General features: G+C 36.5%; 2 protein-coding genes across 2 annotated transcripts; one reads left to right on the top strand and one right to left on the bottom strand.

The window, feature by feature from the left end:
* Nucleotides 1-356: 356 nt before the first annotated feature.
* Nucleotides 357-3,523, bottom strand: LOC131610099 (probable arabinose 5-phosphate isomerase). Its single transcript, XM_058881966.1, has 3 exons — nt 2,656-3,523; nt 1,935-2,158; nt 357-1,374 (listed from the first exon to the last, which is right to left on the bottom strand). The coding sequence occupies exons 1-3, from the start codon at nt 3,301-3,303 to the stop codon at nt 1,218-1,220; spliced, it is 1,029 nt and encodes a 342-aa protein (XP_058737949.1). The 5' UTR covers nt 3,304-3,523; the 3' UTR covers nt 357-1,217.
* Nucleotides 3,524-8,580: 5,057 nt separating this feature from the next.
* On the top strand, nt 8,581-9,401 carry LOC131614735 (uncharacterized). Its single transcript, XM_058886293.1, has 2 exons — nt 8,581-8,679; nt 8,973-9,401. The coding sequence occupies exons 1-2, from the start codon at nt 8,581-8,583 to the stop codon at nt 9,399-9,401; spliced, it is 528 nt and encodes a 175-aa protein (XP_058742276.1).
* The last annotated feature ends 6,459 nt before the right edge of the window (nt 9,402-15,860 follow it).

Raw genomic sequence — 15,860 nt, 5'->3', positions numbered from 1 at the left:
CACTATAAATACCACTTCGTGGTATATGTAAAATACGCCACAAAGTTTCTAAGAAAAACAATATACTATCAGTCTCTTCTATCTCTCTGTATTCAGTATTCTTAACAATTGTCTAATTTATTCATGTTGTATCAATAATTTATATAAAGACCAAATCTGATTTAGCAAGGGTCCTCACCCCATGGGTCCATAATGGGGTCCATATCCATAAAGAAATTGTCTAATTTATTCATGTTGTATCAATAATTTATATAAAGACCAAATCTGATTTAATGGTGTAAAGTGGCCATAGAAGTTCATTTTCAAATACCCCAAAACCAATGTCTATATCCGATATGAGCTGAATCATTAGCAACTAGATCAGCTATTGTTGGAACTTGAAACATGTGCATATTTTTAACATTCAATACAAGGGAGGAACTAATATACAATGATAAATTAATAATTTACACAAATCTTCATAAACAACATCTCTTACTTCCTGAAAGTAGGACAATAAATAGACACACGGATATAGTAATACAAAGCCAGACCCATGAGACAAATAGGTCCAACATAGCATCAAACAAGGGAGGAACTTTTCCCAACCAGAAAAAATACAGTTTCTGGGTTGGCACAGGACGTGCACTTCTGAACAAAAAGTAGTGTTTTTCATGTCCGAAAATACTCTAGATGATTTATAGAAATGTAGAGTGTGGAGAAAGTTGTTTTCATCAAACAATTTGCACTCTTGAACCAAAAGTGAGATGGAAAAGATATCCTATTTCCCTGTGGAATAGAGTTACAGAAGAACACCAGAATCCCGCTCGAAATTGGCCGCATTCAAATGCAAATGCTATAAAGAATGACTCAGTGAACTAATAGCGAAATAGGCTCTATGATTTATACGATATAATCACAACCCAGCTGAAGAATAACTCAATGAACTAATAGGGAAATGGGCTCTATGATTTATCCGACATAATCACAACTCAGTTGAAGAATAACTCAATGAACTAATAGCGAAAAATAGGCTCTATGATTTATACAACATAATCACAACCCAGCTGAAGAATAACTCAATGAACTAATAGCAACATAGGCTCTATGATTTATAGGACATAATCACAACCCAGCTGAAGAATGACTCAATGATTTATACGACATAATCACAACTCAGCTGAAGAATGACTCAATGAACTAATAGCAACATAGGCTCTATGGTTTATAAGACATAATCACAGACCAGCTGAAACCAAACCATGCAACGTAACAATCCCAATCACAATATTGTCATCATCTATCACAGGCAAGAATTGGACTGGTGATGGAGGGGCTTCCATCTTCTTCATTGCATCCACTGCCATAGCATCTGGACCAATAGTTCTCGGATTCCTGAAATCCCAAAATCAAAGGTTCAACATTACATCCATAGGTTTGTATCCATAGAGCTGTCATGGAACAAGCATTACATTCACAAATTATTTATTTAGCCAAAATTGAGCTTCAATTGAGGTGATTTATATTAAAATATTTTTAATTCAAAAGCAAGTTTGAAGTATATTGTAAATAAATGATTCAATTCTATCTAACACTAACCAAACATTTGTCTTTAGATTAAAATTATGTTTTAACCAGTTTTGTCATTCACATACCACAGAATATAATGGTTTGTTTAAACTTCACTATGCTAGAGAGCAGTAATTGACAATATATGTACTAAAACAGGGTATTGCAGAACAATGGTGAGTTGTTCCAATTCTACTGTGCTATAATAGCCCTAAAGCCACTGTGTGAGAACACAAGTTTTAGAATAGGCAAAATCATTTCTAAAACTCACCAACACACTATCATTTATACAGCTCCAATGTCCTCAAACAAAACACACAATGTAATATAAATTCCTATCAGAGAAGTTTTTTAAGCAAAATGCTTGTGCAGATCTGTGTTGTTACCTGTTGCACATTTTCCCTACAGTGAGTTTGAAAATGCCTTCCCCACTAGCTTTGAGGGTACGACGCAGATCACCATCAGTAAATGTCCCAATCAAACGGCGATCATCGTCAATAACAAGAAGGCATCCACATCCTTTACTCGTAAGCTCCACAAGCTGATCCATAATCAAATCTGATTCCCTGCAAATAGGAAGCTCCTCGTCTTTTTTCATCACATCTCTTACCTGCACACAACCCCAATCACAACCAATTACACTTCATCAAAATGTTTTCATTGAAAACCTAATTGATCCAATTAATTCACTGATAGAAAAAGTGCTATATCACAATTCACAACAACAATATCAAAGATCTTTTACAACATTGTAATCGTAATCTTTGTGGCACCAACACCTCTAAAAAAAGTGAGTCTGACACCAACACTTGTAATTACATTTAATTTGTGTTTTCAGATTATCACTGGTGTCGATTTGTCAGTGTGGAATCCGTGCTTCATAGATCGCAATTATTTCCTTCAAAACCAAATTCATTTGATTGATTCCCTTATAAAAGAGCTCCTAAATTGCGATCCAGAACAGCAAAATTGGAGATCTCTAACAAACCTCGCGATTACTCATCACATCTACTATAATTAACTAATCACAATTTAGCAGGAAATGCATACTCTGTTATTTCATTTTGTTCATAAAACAGAAAACATGCACGAAAGAGAAAAGCAAACCTTAAAGATGAGGCTCTTGCCGATTTTCCCAGCGGGATGGTTAGCAGCGTACTCATCCTTGGTGAGATTCCTTGCTGCCATGAGCGCAATCGCCACCGTATCACCAAAAACCATTTGAATCGCAGTGGAAGTAACAGGCGCAAGGTTAAACGGACAAAGCTCCCTCTCCAACGGCAAATGCACGGTCATATCACACACCGCCGAAAGCGCGTTCCCTTCAACGGACGTCACAGCAATGAGACGCGTACCTTTCGCTCTAGCGCAAGGAACAAGGCGAATAAGTTCCTCGGTAGCACCGGATTTGCTCAAAAGAACGAGCACATCGCGATCGGTGAGGATTCCGATGTCGCCGTGCAGAGCATCGACGGGGGATAGAAAAGCAGAACGGATGCCGAGGGAGACGAGTGTTTGAGAGATTTTATGTGCGACGAAGCCGGATTTACCGACGCCGGTGAAGAAGACGGTGCCGGAGGCGTTGAGGAGAGTGCGTGTGAAGGCTAGGGTTTGGGAATGGTCGATGCGGTTGAAGAAGAAGTTGAGGTGGTTTTGCTGGGATTTGAAGAGATCGGCGAGGGTAGTTTCGTCAATTAGGGTGGTAATTCTTTGCTTCGGAGGATAACCGTTTGGAAATGCCGGTAGAGAACCCATTAGAAAGAAAAGAAGATAGTTTGTTATGTGTTTTGATTGATGAATTTATAGTTGTATTTTTGCAGTAATGGCGAAGTTGGAAGATATTCTGTGATGTTAATTTAGGCGGTAAGGAAGGAACATGGTGTCGGTGGTGATGTTAAAATTAAAATAGTTCATGTTGAAGAAAATTGGGAAATATCTAAGCCGTTGAAATAGGAAGAAAAGAGGAATTTGGAAATTGAAAATAGGGAGAAAAGTGGATTAAGGGTTGAGATTTGAAAGCTGAGATCACGTAAAAGAAAAGAAGAAGAAAAATTGAGGATTCATTATTATATTGACAATTGACATGTAAAATTGATATGCGTAAACATCGCAAACACATAAACAAAATTAATATAAAATTTAATATTATTAGTTTTTTTAAAAGAGAAAAGGGATGGTGCACTTATTTTTACACTCTCAACCAATGACAATCATATAAAGTGCCAAATCATACCGTAAATTTTTAAATACTTTTATGATTTGATACTTTAAACCATTCTAATAGGATGTATGTGTAACTTTTTTTTACACTGACTATGTACTATCATTAAATTCTTTTTAAAATATTGTTGTTTAAATATAACGCGTTGGTTCTCTTGAATTTAGTTGGATATTGATATGTTCGATCAATCAAACAGTCTAATTTGATATCATGTCATTTTTTATTTTAGTTTATTTTAAAATAAATTTTAAAAAATTCAATAATTTGCATTAAAGATATCAGTAGTATCTTAAACTCATGGGCATCAATCCTTTTAATAATGATTTTGCTTCAATATTTAAAGTTCTATAGCAACCGTTTTCATAGAATTAGTTTATGTTTTTTAAAATCAAACAAAATCACATTTTATTGACAAATTAGATTGATCTTCGGCCTTCGCCCAATATGCATACAAATTAAATTTTCGTGGATTATAACTTTCTTAGCTAGGTGGTTGTTGAAGCGGTAAACAAAAAGTAATAGGTATTATTTATTATCGGGTGATATAAGTTATATCGTATTGTAGTCCACAGAGATTGGTTGAGAAAAACTGTCGTTCGACTATCTCGCGTTCTAAATTTCATGATTGGGTGCGGAAAGGTAAATGCGGGAAAAGTAAATAAAAGCAAATAAATATTTTTAATAGTCTAATAGTGTGTTTGGATGGAGCATTTTAATGAGGGAAAGTAATGTTTTGAGGGAATTTAAAATGATTTGACCAAAATCCATTGTTTGGATACAAAAATGAAGAATTGTTAAAATGATGGAAATTTATGGAGTATTTCATCTAAGTTAAATTTAATCATTTTGAAATGACACCAAAAACCAAAGAATTTGAAATTCCTCTCATGTTCCATAAAATGTATTTGTTATTATTATTTCTTCAAATTTTACAAATTGGTCCTCATATTTTTCAAAATTATAAAATTGACCCCAAAAATTTTTAAAAAATTGCAAATTGGTCCTTAATAATTTTTAAAATTTACAATTTGGTCCTTCAAATTTTTAAAAATTGCAATTTGATCCCTACTTTTCAATTTTTTAATTTGGTCCAAAAAATTTATATTTTATAAAAAAATACCCAAAAAATCTAACAATGAATTACCTTAATACTTCATCCAAACAAAATAATTTAAAATGAATGGATTTCAATTGAATCATTTGAATTGCTTTGAATTTTAAATTCCCTTAAAATTTCTAATTACCCCATCCAAACACACTCTAAGAGTGTGTTTGGATGGAGCATTTTAATGAGGGAAAGTAATGTTTTGAGGAAATTTAAAATGATTTGACCAAAATCCATTGTTTGGATACAAAAATGAAGAATTGTTAAAATGATGGAAATTTATGGAGTATTTCATCTAAGTTAAATTTAATCATTTTGAAATGACACCAAAAACCAAAGAATTTGAAATTCCTCTCATGTTCCATAAAATGTATTTATTATTATTTCTTCAAATTTTACAAATTGGTCCTCATATTTTCCAAAATTATAAAATTGACCCCAAAAATTTTTAAAAAATTGCAAATTGGTCCTTAATAATTTTTAAAATTTACAATTTGGTCCTTCAAATTTTTAAAAATTGCAATTTGGTCCCTACTTTTCAATTTTTTAATTTGGTCCAAAAAATTTATATTTTATAAAAAATACCCAAAAAATCTAACAATGAATTACCTTAATACTTCATCCGAACAAAATAATTTAAAATGAATGGATTTCAATTGAATCATTTAAATTGCTTTGAATTTTAAATTCCCTTAAAATTTCTAATTACCTCATCCAAACACACTCTAAGAGAAATAGTTATGGAATTGCAATTCGTTCTACCCGTCGAATACTTAAATCTGAAGATCTATCGCTCAACACTCACAATACGCATCAAAATCACTGGGCATCATTCGAGAGGCCACATCAGTGTCCATTTCTACAACACCGACGAAAGCTCAACTGTACTATTCACATCGACGATTTCTCCACCGACATAAACAACACGGAGGCATTAAACTCGATATCCATTACGATTATTAGCCCCAAATCTATTTCTACAATTCAGAAACTAATAGTTATCATTCCTAATCAAGATCTATGATGTCTATTTCTACAACAACACAAATTCAAAACATTTAAGCAAAAAGATCAAGAACAACAACAATGATGATTTGTAAAGTGAATATATAAACGACCCCAAAATCAACAAATGTACATACAATAAGAGTAAAAATATAAATACAAAACCCACCATTGGAATGAAACATAGGGAAGAAAGAAGATGAACCGGAAACTCTCACCATGTCAAGGCAATCGAGATAAATCCATAGCCAATCCACATGATGTAGCACCCAATGGTGTTTCCTATACCTCTAAACTATCAAAAATGGATCAGAGCTCTTCCATGGGGGAAAGAGGTGATAAAACCCTAAAAAATTTATTCTGAACTATTTATACAAAACTCAGTTTCGCACAGTGCGCTAAGCGCCCTACAGCACGCGACGCGCGTTGTCACTTAATGTATCAAACCGCCCCAGAGCTCGCTACGCGCCCTCCTGAGCTCGCGACGCGCCCAAGCTTCTGCCAGAATTATTTCTTTTGCTCCTTCAGCGTGCGTAGCGCGCTACACTAGAACAGCAACATTATTTCTTCAAAAATGCTCTCACAGCCGTGTCTTCGTCACTTTATTCCTCGAGGCTCCGACAACGCAATAAAACCTACAAAAATACAACATAACTATCAAACGGTACATATTTACACAAAAACGTAACAAAACTCAAAGTATACGAAATTACACCATACACAAAATAACTACATTTTGGCACTTATCAGTGGTCGACTTTCTAACTTTGATATCTACTAATGTGTCTGATGGCCCACGTTCTAAAGCTAGGGAAGGTTTCGTGAATTTTTCTGATTGGGGTTTCTAAGTAAGCTAGGTCATGTTCAATGTGCGCCTCTTACTTCTTCTCTTTCTCGTTACTCTGATTTCCTTCTTTCTCCTTGCTCACCCCGTTGTTGCTACTTTTGTGCTTCCGGTTCTCCTTATGAGCCATATTCGTGGTAATGACTGCTTCTCTCTCTGCATTATATAAAAGATTGTTCGTTTTAGTCGGAGTTATTGTCTTCCTCCTCAGAGCTATAATGGTAACATTTGGTTCACAATTCTCTCAATCACTGGTTTCATATTCCTTAAAAATGATAAATATGTTGGAATTCTTATAGGACTGTAATACCACCGTTCCATGTTTTGCGGCTCAACCTTGTAGCATTATTACGACTGTGAAATTGATGAAGTTTCTGATTTCACCCTCCAACAATACTATTCATCATCTTCCAATTCCATCCTCCAGCGACACTATTCATTATTTATTTGAAGAGGATGGGGAATTTTGAAGATATATAGAATGTGATACAACACAACGAGAAAAAGAGAAAAGTGCGGGTGAAGAATGGGAGAAACTACAATTACAATACTCATTACACTTAGAGCTATAATTTGTATATTTTCTTAAGGCTTCTCAGGTGGAAGCTTCAAGGCTTATCTTGTTCTTTTGCTTCTCATTTTTACTTTTCTCGTTATTATGCATGTTGTTATGATTAATAATATTGTTGCTTTTACTTTTGTCGCATTGGGGTCCTATTGATAACAGCCTTGCTTTTTATTCTTCCAGGTGGTGTTTATCCCTTCTTTTTCCATAATAACTTTTCCTTTATCAGTAGTACGCCACTTATTCATATTGTTTTGACGCTTTTTATTGTATGTACTATCATTCCAATCTTAGCTATGGACCTTAGAGTTGGTATCTTTATCTCTATTATTTAGGTTGGTAGCTCTTAAAACCCTGCCCATGTGCCTTTTTTTTCCCATTGCACTTTTGTTGATAATCCTAATTGTTGTTTTCATGATGGTTATGGTGATCAACATTGTTTTACTTTTTCTTCTACTTGTCTTGCTACTCCATATTGTGGAGGTTGTAACCCTTTTTCTTCTACTTGGTTTTTTTTTTAAATTTCCAATTTTGTTTTCTTCATACTCTTACGAAATTTTGTTTTCAGGAAAATGACAGATAATCAGGTACCAACCGCACGACTTAGATAGGGGAGGCAGACACAGACAACATCGCCTCGACGCGAGAGAGCCACGTAACAAGGAGTAACTACGGGACGGGGACATGGTCGAGTCTGAGTGCAAGTCCAAATGGATGAGCTGACTGAAGGATCATCATCTGCACCGATGAGTCGGTTGTCTTGGGTGTCTTCCTCTCGTGAGGTTAGTCGGGAGGAGGAGGTTGTCAAGGAGGAGGAGGAGGAGGTACCTGAGGTTCACCCTGAGCACGACGAGGATGGCGCTCAGGACGCAGAGGAGGGTGGTTTCCCGGGAGGGTCTTTTGACAGATCCATCTTGATTTATTACCATGACCATGCTGCTTGACGTATTTGGGACGACGAGGTTGTTTTTTTTGCACTATCTAATTTTACCATTTTAATTACAAATAGTTCAAATGACTTTATACCGTTTAACTATCATTGTTGTTTTTTTAGTTGTGACAAGAATGACCTACCATAAAATCTATGAACCAAACGCGAAAAGTATTTAATCTGTTTAAACCACAGGCTCAATGGTTTAATGATGTTGTAGCTGGTTTCGAGCTTGGCGGGTTATGGATTACCGGATATAGTACCATAAGCCACGGCATGCAGGGGGATTTTGCTGAACGGTGACACAAGGAGACGTCTTCTTTCCACTTTCCTGTTGGGGAGTTGACGATCACCCTACACGATGTGGCTTGTCTGCTCCACCTGCCAACCAAAAGGAGGTTATTGGACCATTCTTGAATACAGAGGTTTGAGACCATATATTGGATGGTGGATTACCTGGGTATGGACCCAAATATGGCGGATTATGAGTGCAGAGCAACGAGTGGGGCAAAAGTGCAACCTACGTGGACGTGACTTATCTCCGGTAGTTTATTGATCTGACTACAATTCACGAGTGGAACTGGGTGGCCGCCATTCTGATATACCTATACCAGAAGCTGAATGAAGCCTCCAACTGGAGGACCAGACAGTTGACTGGCTCTTGCACACTCCTCACGGTACATTTCTTTTTAATTATTTCACATTTAATTATATCACATTTCTTTTTAACATATTATCGTATTTGTGTTTCAGAGCTGGATCATCTCTTATTTCCACCGCATCCACGGCTACGATCCTGATCCTGCTTACATTGACGCGATGCCCAGGGCTACCAGATATGTCCTCCAGAGGGGGAATCAGGAAATAGGGCCAGGTCGTGTATACCTTGATCGTACTTCTCACAATGACATCCAGTGGACGCCTTTCACTAATTACGGTGATGTTGTCTCATTCAACGGCATCGCATTATATTCTGGATGGTTGGATTGTGGGGCCAAGACCATGGTCAGGTATCTACCGGGGTGCATGAGACAATTTGGACGTGTGCAAATGATACGGAGGTCTACATTTGAGGTTGCTCCTGACATAGTTACCTGCCGCGATCTCACTACTATCTTTGAGGATTTGACTCATTATCTAGTCCCAGAGGAGTATCGGCGTACGCGGACCACCCAGAGCTGACACTGTGTAGATGAGTACGTGACATGGTTCTATCAAGTGTCACATCCTATCATGACACCCGATGCTCCTGGGCATCCACCTAGACCAGCACACGAGGAGCTATTGTAGAACCAGCAGCTGAGGATGACCATGCTATTGATCTCCTATGATATGCCAGCGGATACACTCTACAGGGCAGGAGGCATTGGAGAGAGGAATCATTGAGCAGGGCGGTTCAGAGGCGGTTGCCATAGTACAGAGGATGGTCAGTGAGGCGTCCAGTACGATGGTGTATAGGAGGCAGAAGAGGTCATAGGGTGTTCGCATTAGGCATACTCAGTAGTAGTTGTCTATTTATGTTTTATACATGACTTTTTTTCATTGTTGTAATATTTTGACATTATACACTCATCCGAACAACTATTTTCATATTTTGATATCGGCTATTTATTTTAGTTTGCGTATTCTTTATTTTTCGTTACATTTTGTCAAATAATATGAGCTTTTAAAAGAACGATATCATTGTTTTGAGAAAAAAAATCACTCAAAACATATTTTGGATATACATAAAAGTGGTTCATGATGTTTTGGAATATGTATATCCGAAATCAGTTAAAATGTGATAAAAGTGTCTTCGAATATGGGTGTTTTTCTTCCTATATAAATGCATAAAAAAATTACCTTTAATTTTCACTTCAAGTTTTTCAAGCTTAGAATAAAGTCCATAAGGTAAAAATAGGAAAAACCTTGATCTATTGTTAAGTATTATCATTCTCATTTAAATTGAATTAGAAAAAAAATCCAAGACAAAACATTTATTTCTAAATGTTCCCATACTAGCCTACTAGGCATGTTTCATGTAACTCCTAGAATATATTTTCAAAATTAATTAAGCACACAAAGTAGTGATAAATACATCAATACATCATGCAATAAATTAGACTAAATACTTTAGCCAAATTTAGAAATTTCTACAAGTCACTTCAACTCTAATGTTCAACCTTTGATCATTTTAAAACAACACTTTCAATATCTTAAAATGAGTAATCATGAACACTAATACATGAAGTTCGTGCACTTAAATGTACATGTGAGTAATAATTGTTAAAGGAGAAGATTGTGAGCAAAAACAAAACTTGTAATATATATATACCTAAACTTGAGAATACCTAAAATAACATTTTAAGAATAACTATTCAAATTATATATCTATTTGAAGTTTTTATAAAAAAAAATTTTGTAATTTTTTTTTACACAAAATTATACAACATTATAAAAATTATTTTAAAAAAATCAAAACAAACATAAAGACCCTTAATCCATATCTAAGATAGATTTTTATTCTCGGGTTTGTTATTGCACTCTAATCTACATAAAGGACCATTAATCATGATTACCTTATTGTCAAGAAAGCTCCCGATGGTTACAGTGACATACTTTGTGTTATGAATAAACTAGTTCAAGAAAGCTAGGACGATATAAGTACTGCAAGCTAAAACTCAAATTATACTACTCTTGGCTAATTTTCTTCTCTGCCTCATTCATATGTTATTCAATTATACATAAATAGTCCTATCTAGAAAAGGTATCTAAAGAATACATTCTTTTTGGAGCACATGCATTTCTTAGAGCTCAACACCTTATCTTAACAACTTATTGAATTAAGCATAACATAATTGTGATGACTCATAGCGGAGATGCCTTCTATAACTCTCTCTAGGTAACACGTTTTTTACCCCTTTTTCTTAAGAGGAATGGAAACATAATCCTACAAGTAGTTGGGCTTCACAATGTTTCTCTTAGCCCTCAATTGTGGCATGGACTCCTCTTCAATTTCAGCTGGCCCATCCTCTTCTGAATACACCCCCTCAATTTCATTGCTAGCTTGATTCATGACACATTGTGATCAAGACAGTAGCCTCAAACACATACTTTTTTTCAACAATTCCAAATATTTCAAATAACTAAGGCAATAAATGAACAAGATCTCTTGCAAAGATTATGAAACAAAAGTGGATCATCAATCGTGGAGAGCCTCCACAATAAAACATTTTAGTAACAAACATGTAATTTGTGAGATATTGGATCGAACTCTAGTATTGTCGAAGGGTAGCTTCTTGGTTTGACAGTTCAACAGAGTTAAGCATGAAGTCGAAGGATTGTTCACATGCTGGTGTCGAAGTGTGCATGATGTAGTCGAAGATGGGTCTAGCATGCAGATGTCGAAGATGCTAGGATTGTTAGCATGTTAAATTAGGTTTTAGTGTTTAAACCCTAATTTGTTAAGTTAGCTTGTCTATTAAGTTGCCTTGTGTAATGGGCCATGCTGAAAAAGCCCATTAGTTAGTATGTCAGGTTTTATTATAAATAGCATACTAGTCTCTCATCATTGTTAAGCTGCAAATCCTAATTCAGGGTGAGAGAGGTTATTTTTTATTCTTGTAAACTTGTAATCTTGTTTTAAAGAGAAAGTAAAAGAATAGCAGTTATAACCAATTCTTGTGTTCTTCTTCTCTTCCCTAATTCCCTATTATACTTTGTTATTGGCATTGAATTCACAACAAATTGGTGCGGTGAGCGTGGAGAAGATGCCTTCAACAAAGTATGAGATTGAAAAATTCACCGGAGTGAATGATTTCGGTCTGTGGCGCTTGAAGATGAAAGCCCTACTGGTTCAGCAGGGTTGTTTGGAAGCGTTGAAGGGAGAGGCAGCCATGAATGCAGAATTGACGGCAGCAGAGAAGACAAATATGATCGAGAAAGCACACAGCGCAATTTTGTTGAGCCTTGGTGATAAGGTTCTCAAACAGATATCAAAGGAGACGACGGCAGCAGGGTTATGGGTGAAACTTGAAAGTTTGTATATGACCAAATCGCTGGTAAATCGACTCTACCTGAAGCAAGCTTTATATTCATTCAAGATGGTTGAAGACAAAGTGTTGGCTGAGCAGTTGGATATGTTCAACAAGCTGATTCTTGATCTTGAAAATATTGATGTGAAGATCGATGATGAAGATCAAGCGTTGTTGCTATTGTGCGCTTTGCCTCGATCACATGCTCACTTCAAAGAAACTCTCTTGTATGGAAGGGAGTCCCTGACGTTTGAAGAAGTTCAATCAGCCTTGTATTCTAAGGACTTGAATGAACGAAAGGAGCATAAACCTTCGACTGTTGGTGAAGGTTTGGCCGTTAAAGGAAAATTCTTGCGAAAGAATGGTAAGTTCGACAAGAAGGGCAAAAGCCAGTCGAAGTCTTACAGTGGCGAAGCATCTGGCATTCGATGCTATCATTGTAAGAAGGAGGGTCACACAAGAAAGGTGTGCCCTGAACGCCTGAAAGATCATGGAGGTAAGGATAATGGCAATGCAGCCATTGTTCAAGATGATTTTGAATCATCTGATGTTCTTGTGGTTTCAAGCAGTGACTCGAGAAGAGAGTGGATTATGGATTCAGGTTGCACTTGGCACATGACTCCAAACAAAGACTTGTTCGAGGAATTATGTGATCAAGATGGTGGATCAGTATTGCTGGGAAACAACAAGGCTTGCAAGATTGCAGGTATTGGATCTGTTAGATTCAAGCTCCATGATGAGTCAATAAGGTTGTTGTCTGAGGTCAGGTATGTTCCTGATTTGAGGAGAAAGCTGCTTTCTCTTGGTGAATTCGACAAGAAAGGATATGTTTTCCAAGGAGAGAAAAGTATCCTAAGAGTCATGAAGGGTTCGAAGGAAGTCTTGAGAGGCGTGAAGAAACAAGGCTTGTATACCCTTGAGGCTGAAGTTGTAAGTGGTTCGACAAATGTTGCAGCCACGAAACCTTTGTCGAAGACAGAAATCTGGCACATGAGATTGGGCCATGTCAGTGAAAGGGGTCTGGTCGAATTAGGGAAACAAAATCTGCTTGGTGGAGACAAAGTCCAAAAGCTGAAGTTTTGTGAACCCTGTGTACTTGGAAAATCCTGCAGAGTGAAGTTCAACAAAGGCAAACAAAGAACACATGGATCCCTTGATTACATCCATGCTGATCTTTGGGGGCCTGCAAGGTGTCCATCACATTCAGGAGCAAGGTATTTTCTATCCATAGTAGATAATTATTCCAGAAAATTATGGGTATTCATCCAAAAGACTAAGGATGAAACTTTTAAGAATTTCAAAAGTTGGAAGACTCTGGTTGAAAATCAGACTGGCAGAAAGGTCAAGAGGTTGAGAACCGACAATGGCCTTGAATTTTGCAATGAGGCATTTGACAGTTTTTGTGCTGCCTCTGGTATTGCAAGGCACAGAACTACTGCAGGTACTCCACAGCAAAATGGTTTGGCTGAAAGGTTTAATCGAACTATTTTGGAGAGAGTCAGATGTATGTTGACTAGTGCTGGGTTAAAGAAGGTGTTCTGGGCTGAGTCTGTTTCGACAGCAACATATCCGATAAACAGATGTCCTTCGACAGTGTTAGATATGAAGATACCTGAAGAAGTTTGGTCGGGACATCCTGTAGCAACCTGCCCTAAAAATTTATAACTTAGAGAGTCGCCACCTATTCTGAAGGGCGAATAGGAAACCCTACGCAGTATAGAGATCGGGGTAAGATACTATATTCAGGTCGAGGGAAGGTGTTAGGCACCCTCAACCCTTTCCTAAGGTTTGCATTATAAAGCTAAGGTTTATGGCTAAAAAATAAAGAAAGATGACAGACAGTTAATAGAGTTAAAAGCTAATTATTTGAACATGATAACATGATTAGAGTTTGGAAGAGGGGGCTCGCCTTGTTGCCAAGTGCCTACGTATCTCCTTATGGAGAATCAGAGTCAACGTAGTTCGGGGACAGGGTTGTACGCCTTAGAATTTGAAATTTGATTTGAGATGGTTTTAGAGGCTTTTTGAATGGCCTATCGTAGTTTTGAATAAGGATAAAAATCCGTAGTTTGATTTGAAGTATTTTGAATGTTTGAAAAATGTTTTGAGGTTTGGGCGTACAACCCTGGTTTTAATTTGCACTATTAATCGCAATGATCAATAGGTTTGATCACCATAATTAATAGATTAGTAGAAAATTGCTGGCAATTCTAATCGATTGATTCGATCATCACTTTTAGCAAATTGAGGTATTTTAATTACTGATTTATTAATTTATCGTTACCCCTCATAATCGATAGATTCGATCACAAATAATAACGAGTTGATAAGAAGGAACGCTAATCATCGTAACCAATAAGATGGTTAAAACCATTTAGCAGAATAAATGTTATTTGAATTGTTTTGGGAATTGAATTATTTTATTATTAACCATCGCAACCAATTGGTTTGATTAAAACGATTAACAAATTGACCCTAAACCTAAATTAGCTTGATTATTATATATTCTATGAAGCAATTAAATCACCTCAATTAAATTAACAAATAAATCTAAATTAAATAAAATAAATTAAAGAGGTGTAGTAGAAACATGGAGGTGCTATATTAAATGAGGGAGGTCCAAGGCCCACTTGTTTCTAACCCTAAAAGTAATCCTAATTAAAATTACATAATTAAGAAAGAGAAAAAAGAAAAAAATAAGAGACACCACCAGTAACTAAACATGGACGGTGTACCTCTTCAGGGTATTTTCTTGCGTCATTTCAAAATGCCAACCAACACCAGCCAATGGACTAATGATAAGTGGCAATGAGTAGAAAAATAAAATAAAAACATTAAAGGCATAACAATCTATCTCCATTTCTTTCTTCAACAACACCACATCTCTATCTTTCTTCTTTGAAAAAAACAAAACAAACAACAACTATCCTCACCCTCTCTCCAAACAAACAGTTACGATAAAAGGAAGAGATGAAAGAGTTACCGGTTAGGGAAGCTCCGACGATAGATCGGCGAGATGCGATGATGTTTGTTGTTTTGTTGCAGGTTTTCACCAAATCGTGCTATCGATGGCATCGGTGTTCATCGAAACTGGAGTGGCAGATCCATGAGCGGAGATTAGCTGAAACTAGAGCGACGATGGCGGATCATGGTGCGGTCTTGCTGAAGGAGGACTTGCGGTGAGTCTGTGATGGGAGTCTTCTCCAGCGGCAGCGTGAGGCTCCGTCATGTTAGTGAGGGATCGTGAAATCGCAACCTCTTTCTCTTTTTTTTTTTGGGTCAAACAAGTGGAGTGGTGGTGTTTGATCTTCTTCCTCAATCCCTTGTGTTACAGAATGACCATATGGTTTTTGATTGTTTTGTTGACAATATTTCTTTTGAACTTTTTTCAACCTGCAAAAAAAACGACCGAACAAGTGTTGCTCTGCAGTATTATAGTAACTGATGACTTTGTTTGGATTTTTATCATGTAGCAATTAGTGATGAATGTTATAGAAAAAAACAAGTAAGTGTGATGATGATTTTAATGCCGATTTGTAGGGAGTAAAAAAAAAAGGGTAACGACCATGGTTGTGGTTGTGTTGAATTGATTCTCCGGTGACTATTTTGAACTTAGTAATGGAGATGA

The sequence above is a fragment of the Vicia villosa genome, linkage group LG6 (genome assembly GCF_029867415.1).
Source record: "Vicia villosa cultivar HV-30 ecotype Madison, WI linkage group LG6, Vvil1.0, whole genome shotgun sequence".
In the NCBI taxonomy this organism is placed as follows: Eukaryota; Viridiplantae; Streptophyta; class Magnoliopsida; order Fabales; family Fabaceae; genus Vicia; species Vicia villosa.
Note: the sequence above shows the minus strand (reverse complement) of the source record. Positions and strands in the feature narration are given on the sequence as shown.

Excerpts from the sequence above, each read along its gene's own strand:
- LOC131610099 (XM_058881966.1), bottom strand. The coding sequence starts at position 3,303 with ATGGGTTCTCTACCGGCATTTCCAAACGGTTATCCTCCGAAGCAAAGA. Across the intron at positions 2,159-2,655 it reads GCAAGAGCCTCATCTTTAAG|GTAAGAGATGTGATGAAAAA; the intron begins GTTTGCTTTTCT and ends GGTTGTGTGCAG. Across the intron at positions 1,375-1,934 it reads GTAGGGAAAATGTGCAACAG|GAATCCGAGAACTATTGGTC; the intron begins GTAACAACACAG and ends TTGGGATTTCAG.
- LOC131614735 (XM_058886293.1), top strand. The coding sequence starts at position 8,581 with ATGTGGCTTGTCTGCTCCACCTGCCAACCAAAAGGAGGTTATTGGACC. Across the intron at positions 8,680-8,972 it reads TTGGATGGTGGATTACCTGG|AGCTGGATCATCTCTTATTT; the intron begins GTATGGACCCAA and ends TTTGTGTTTCAG.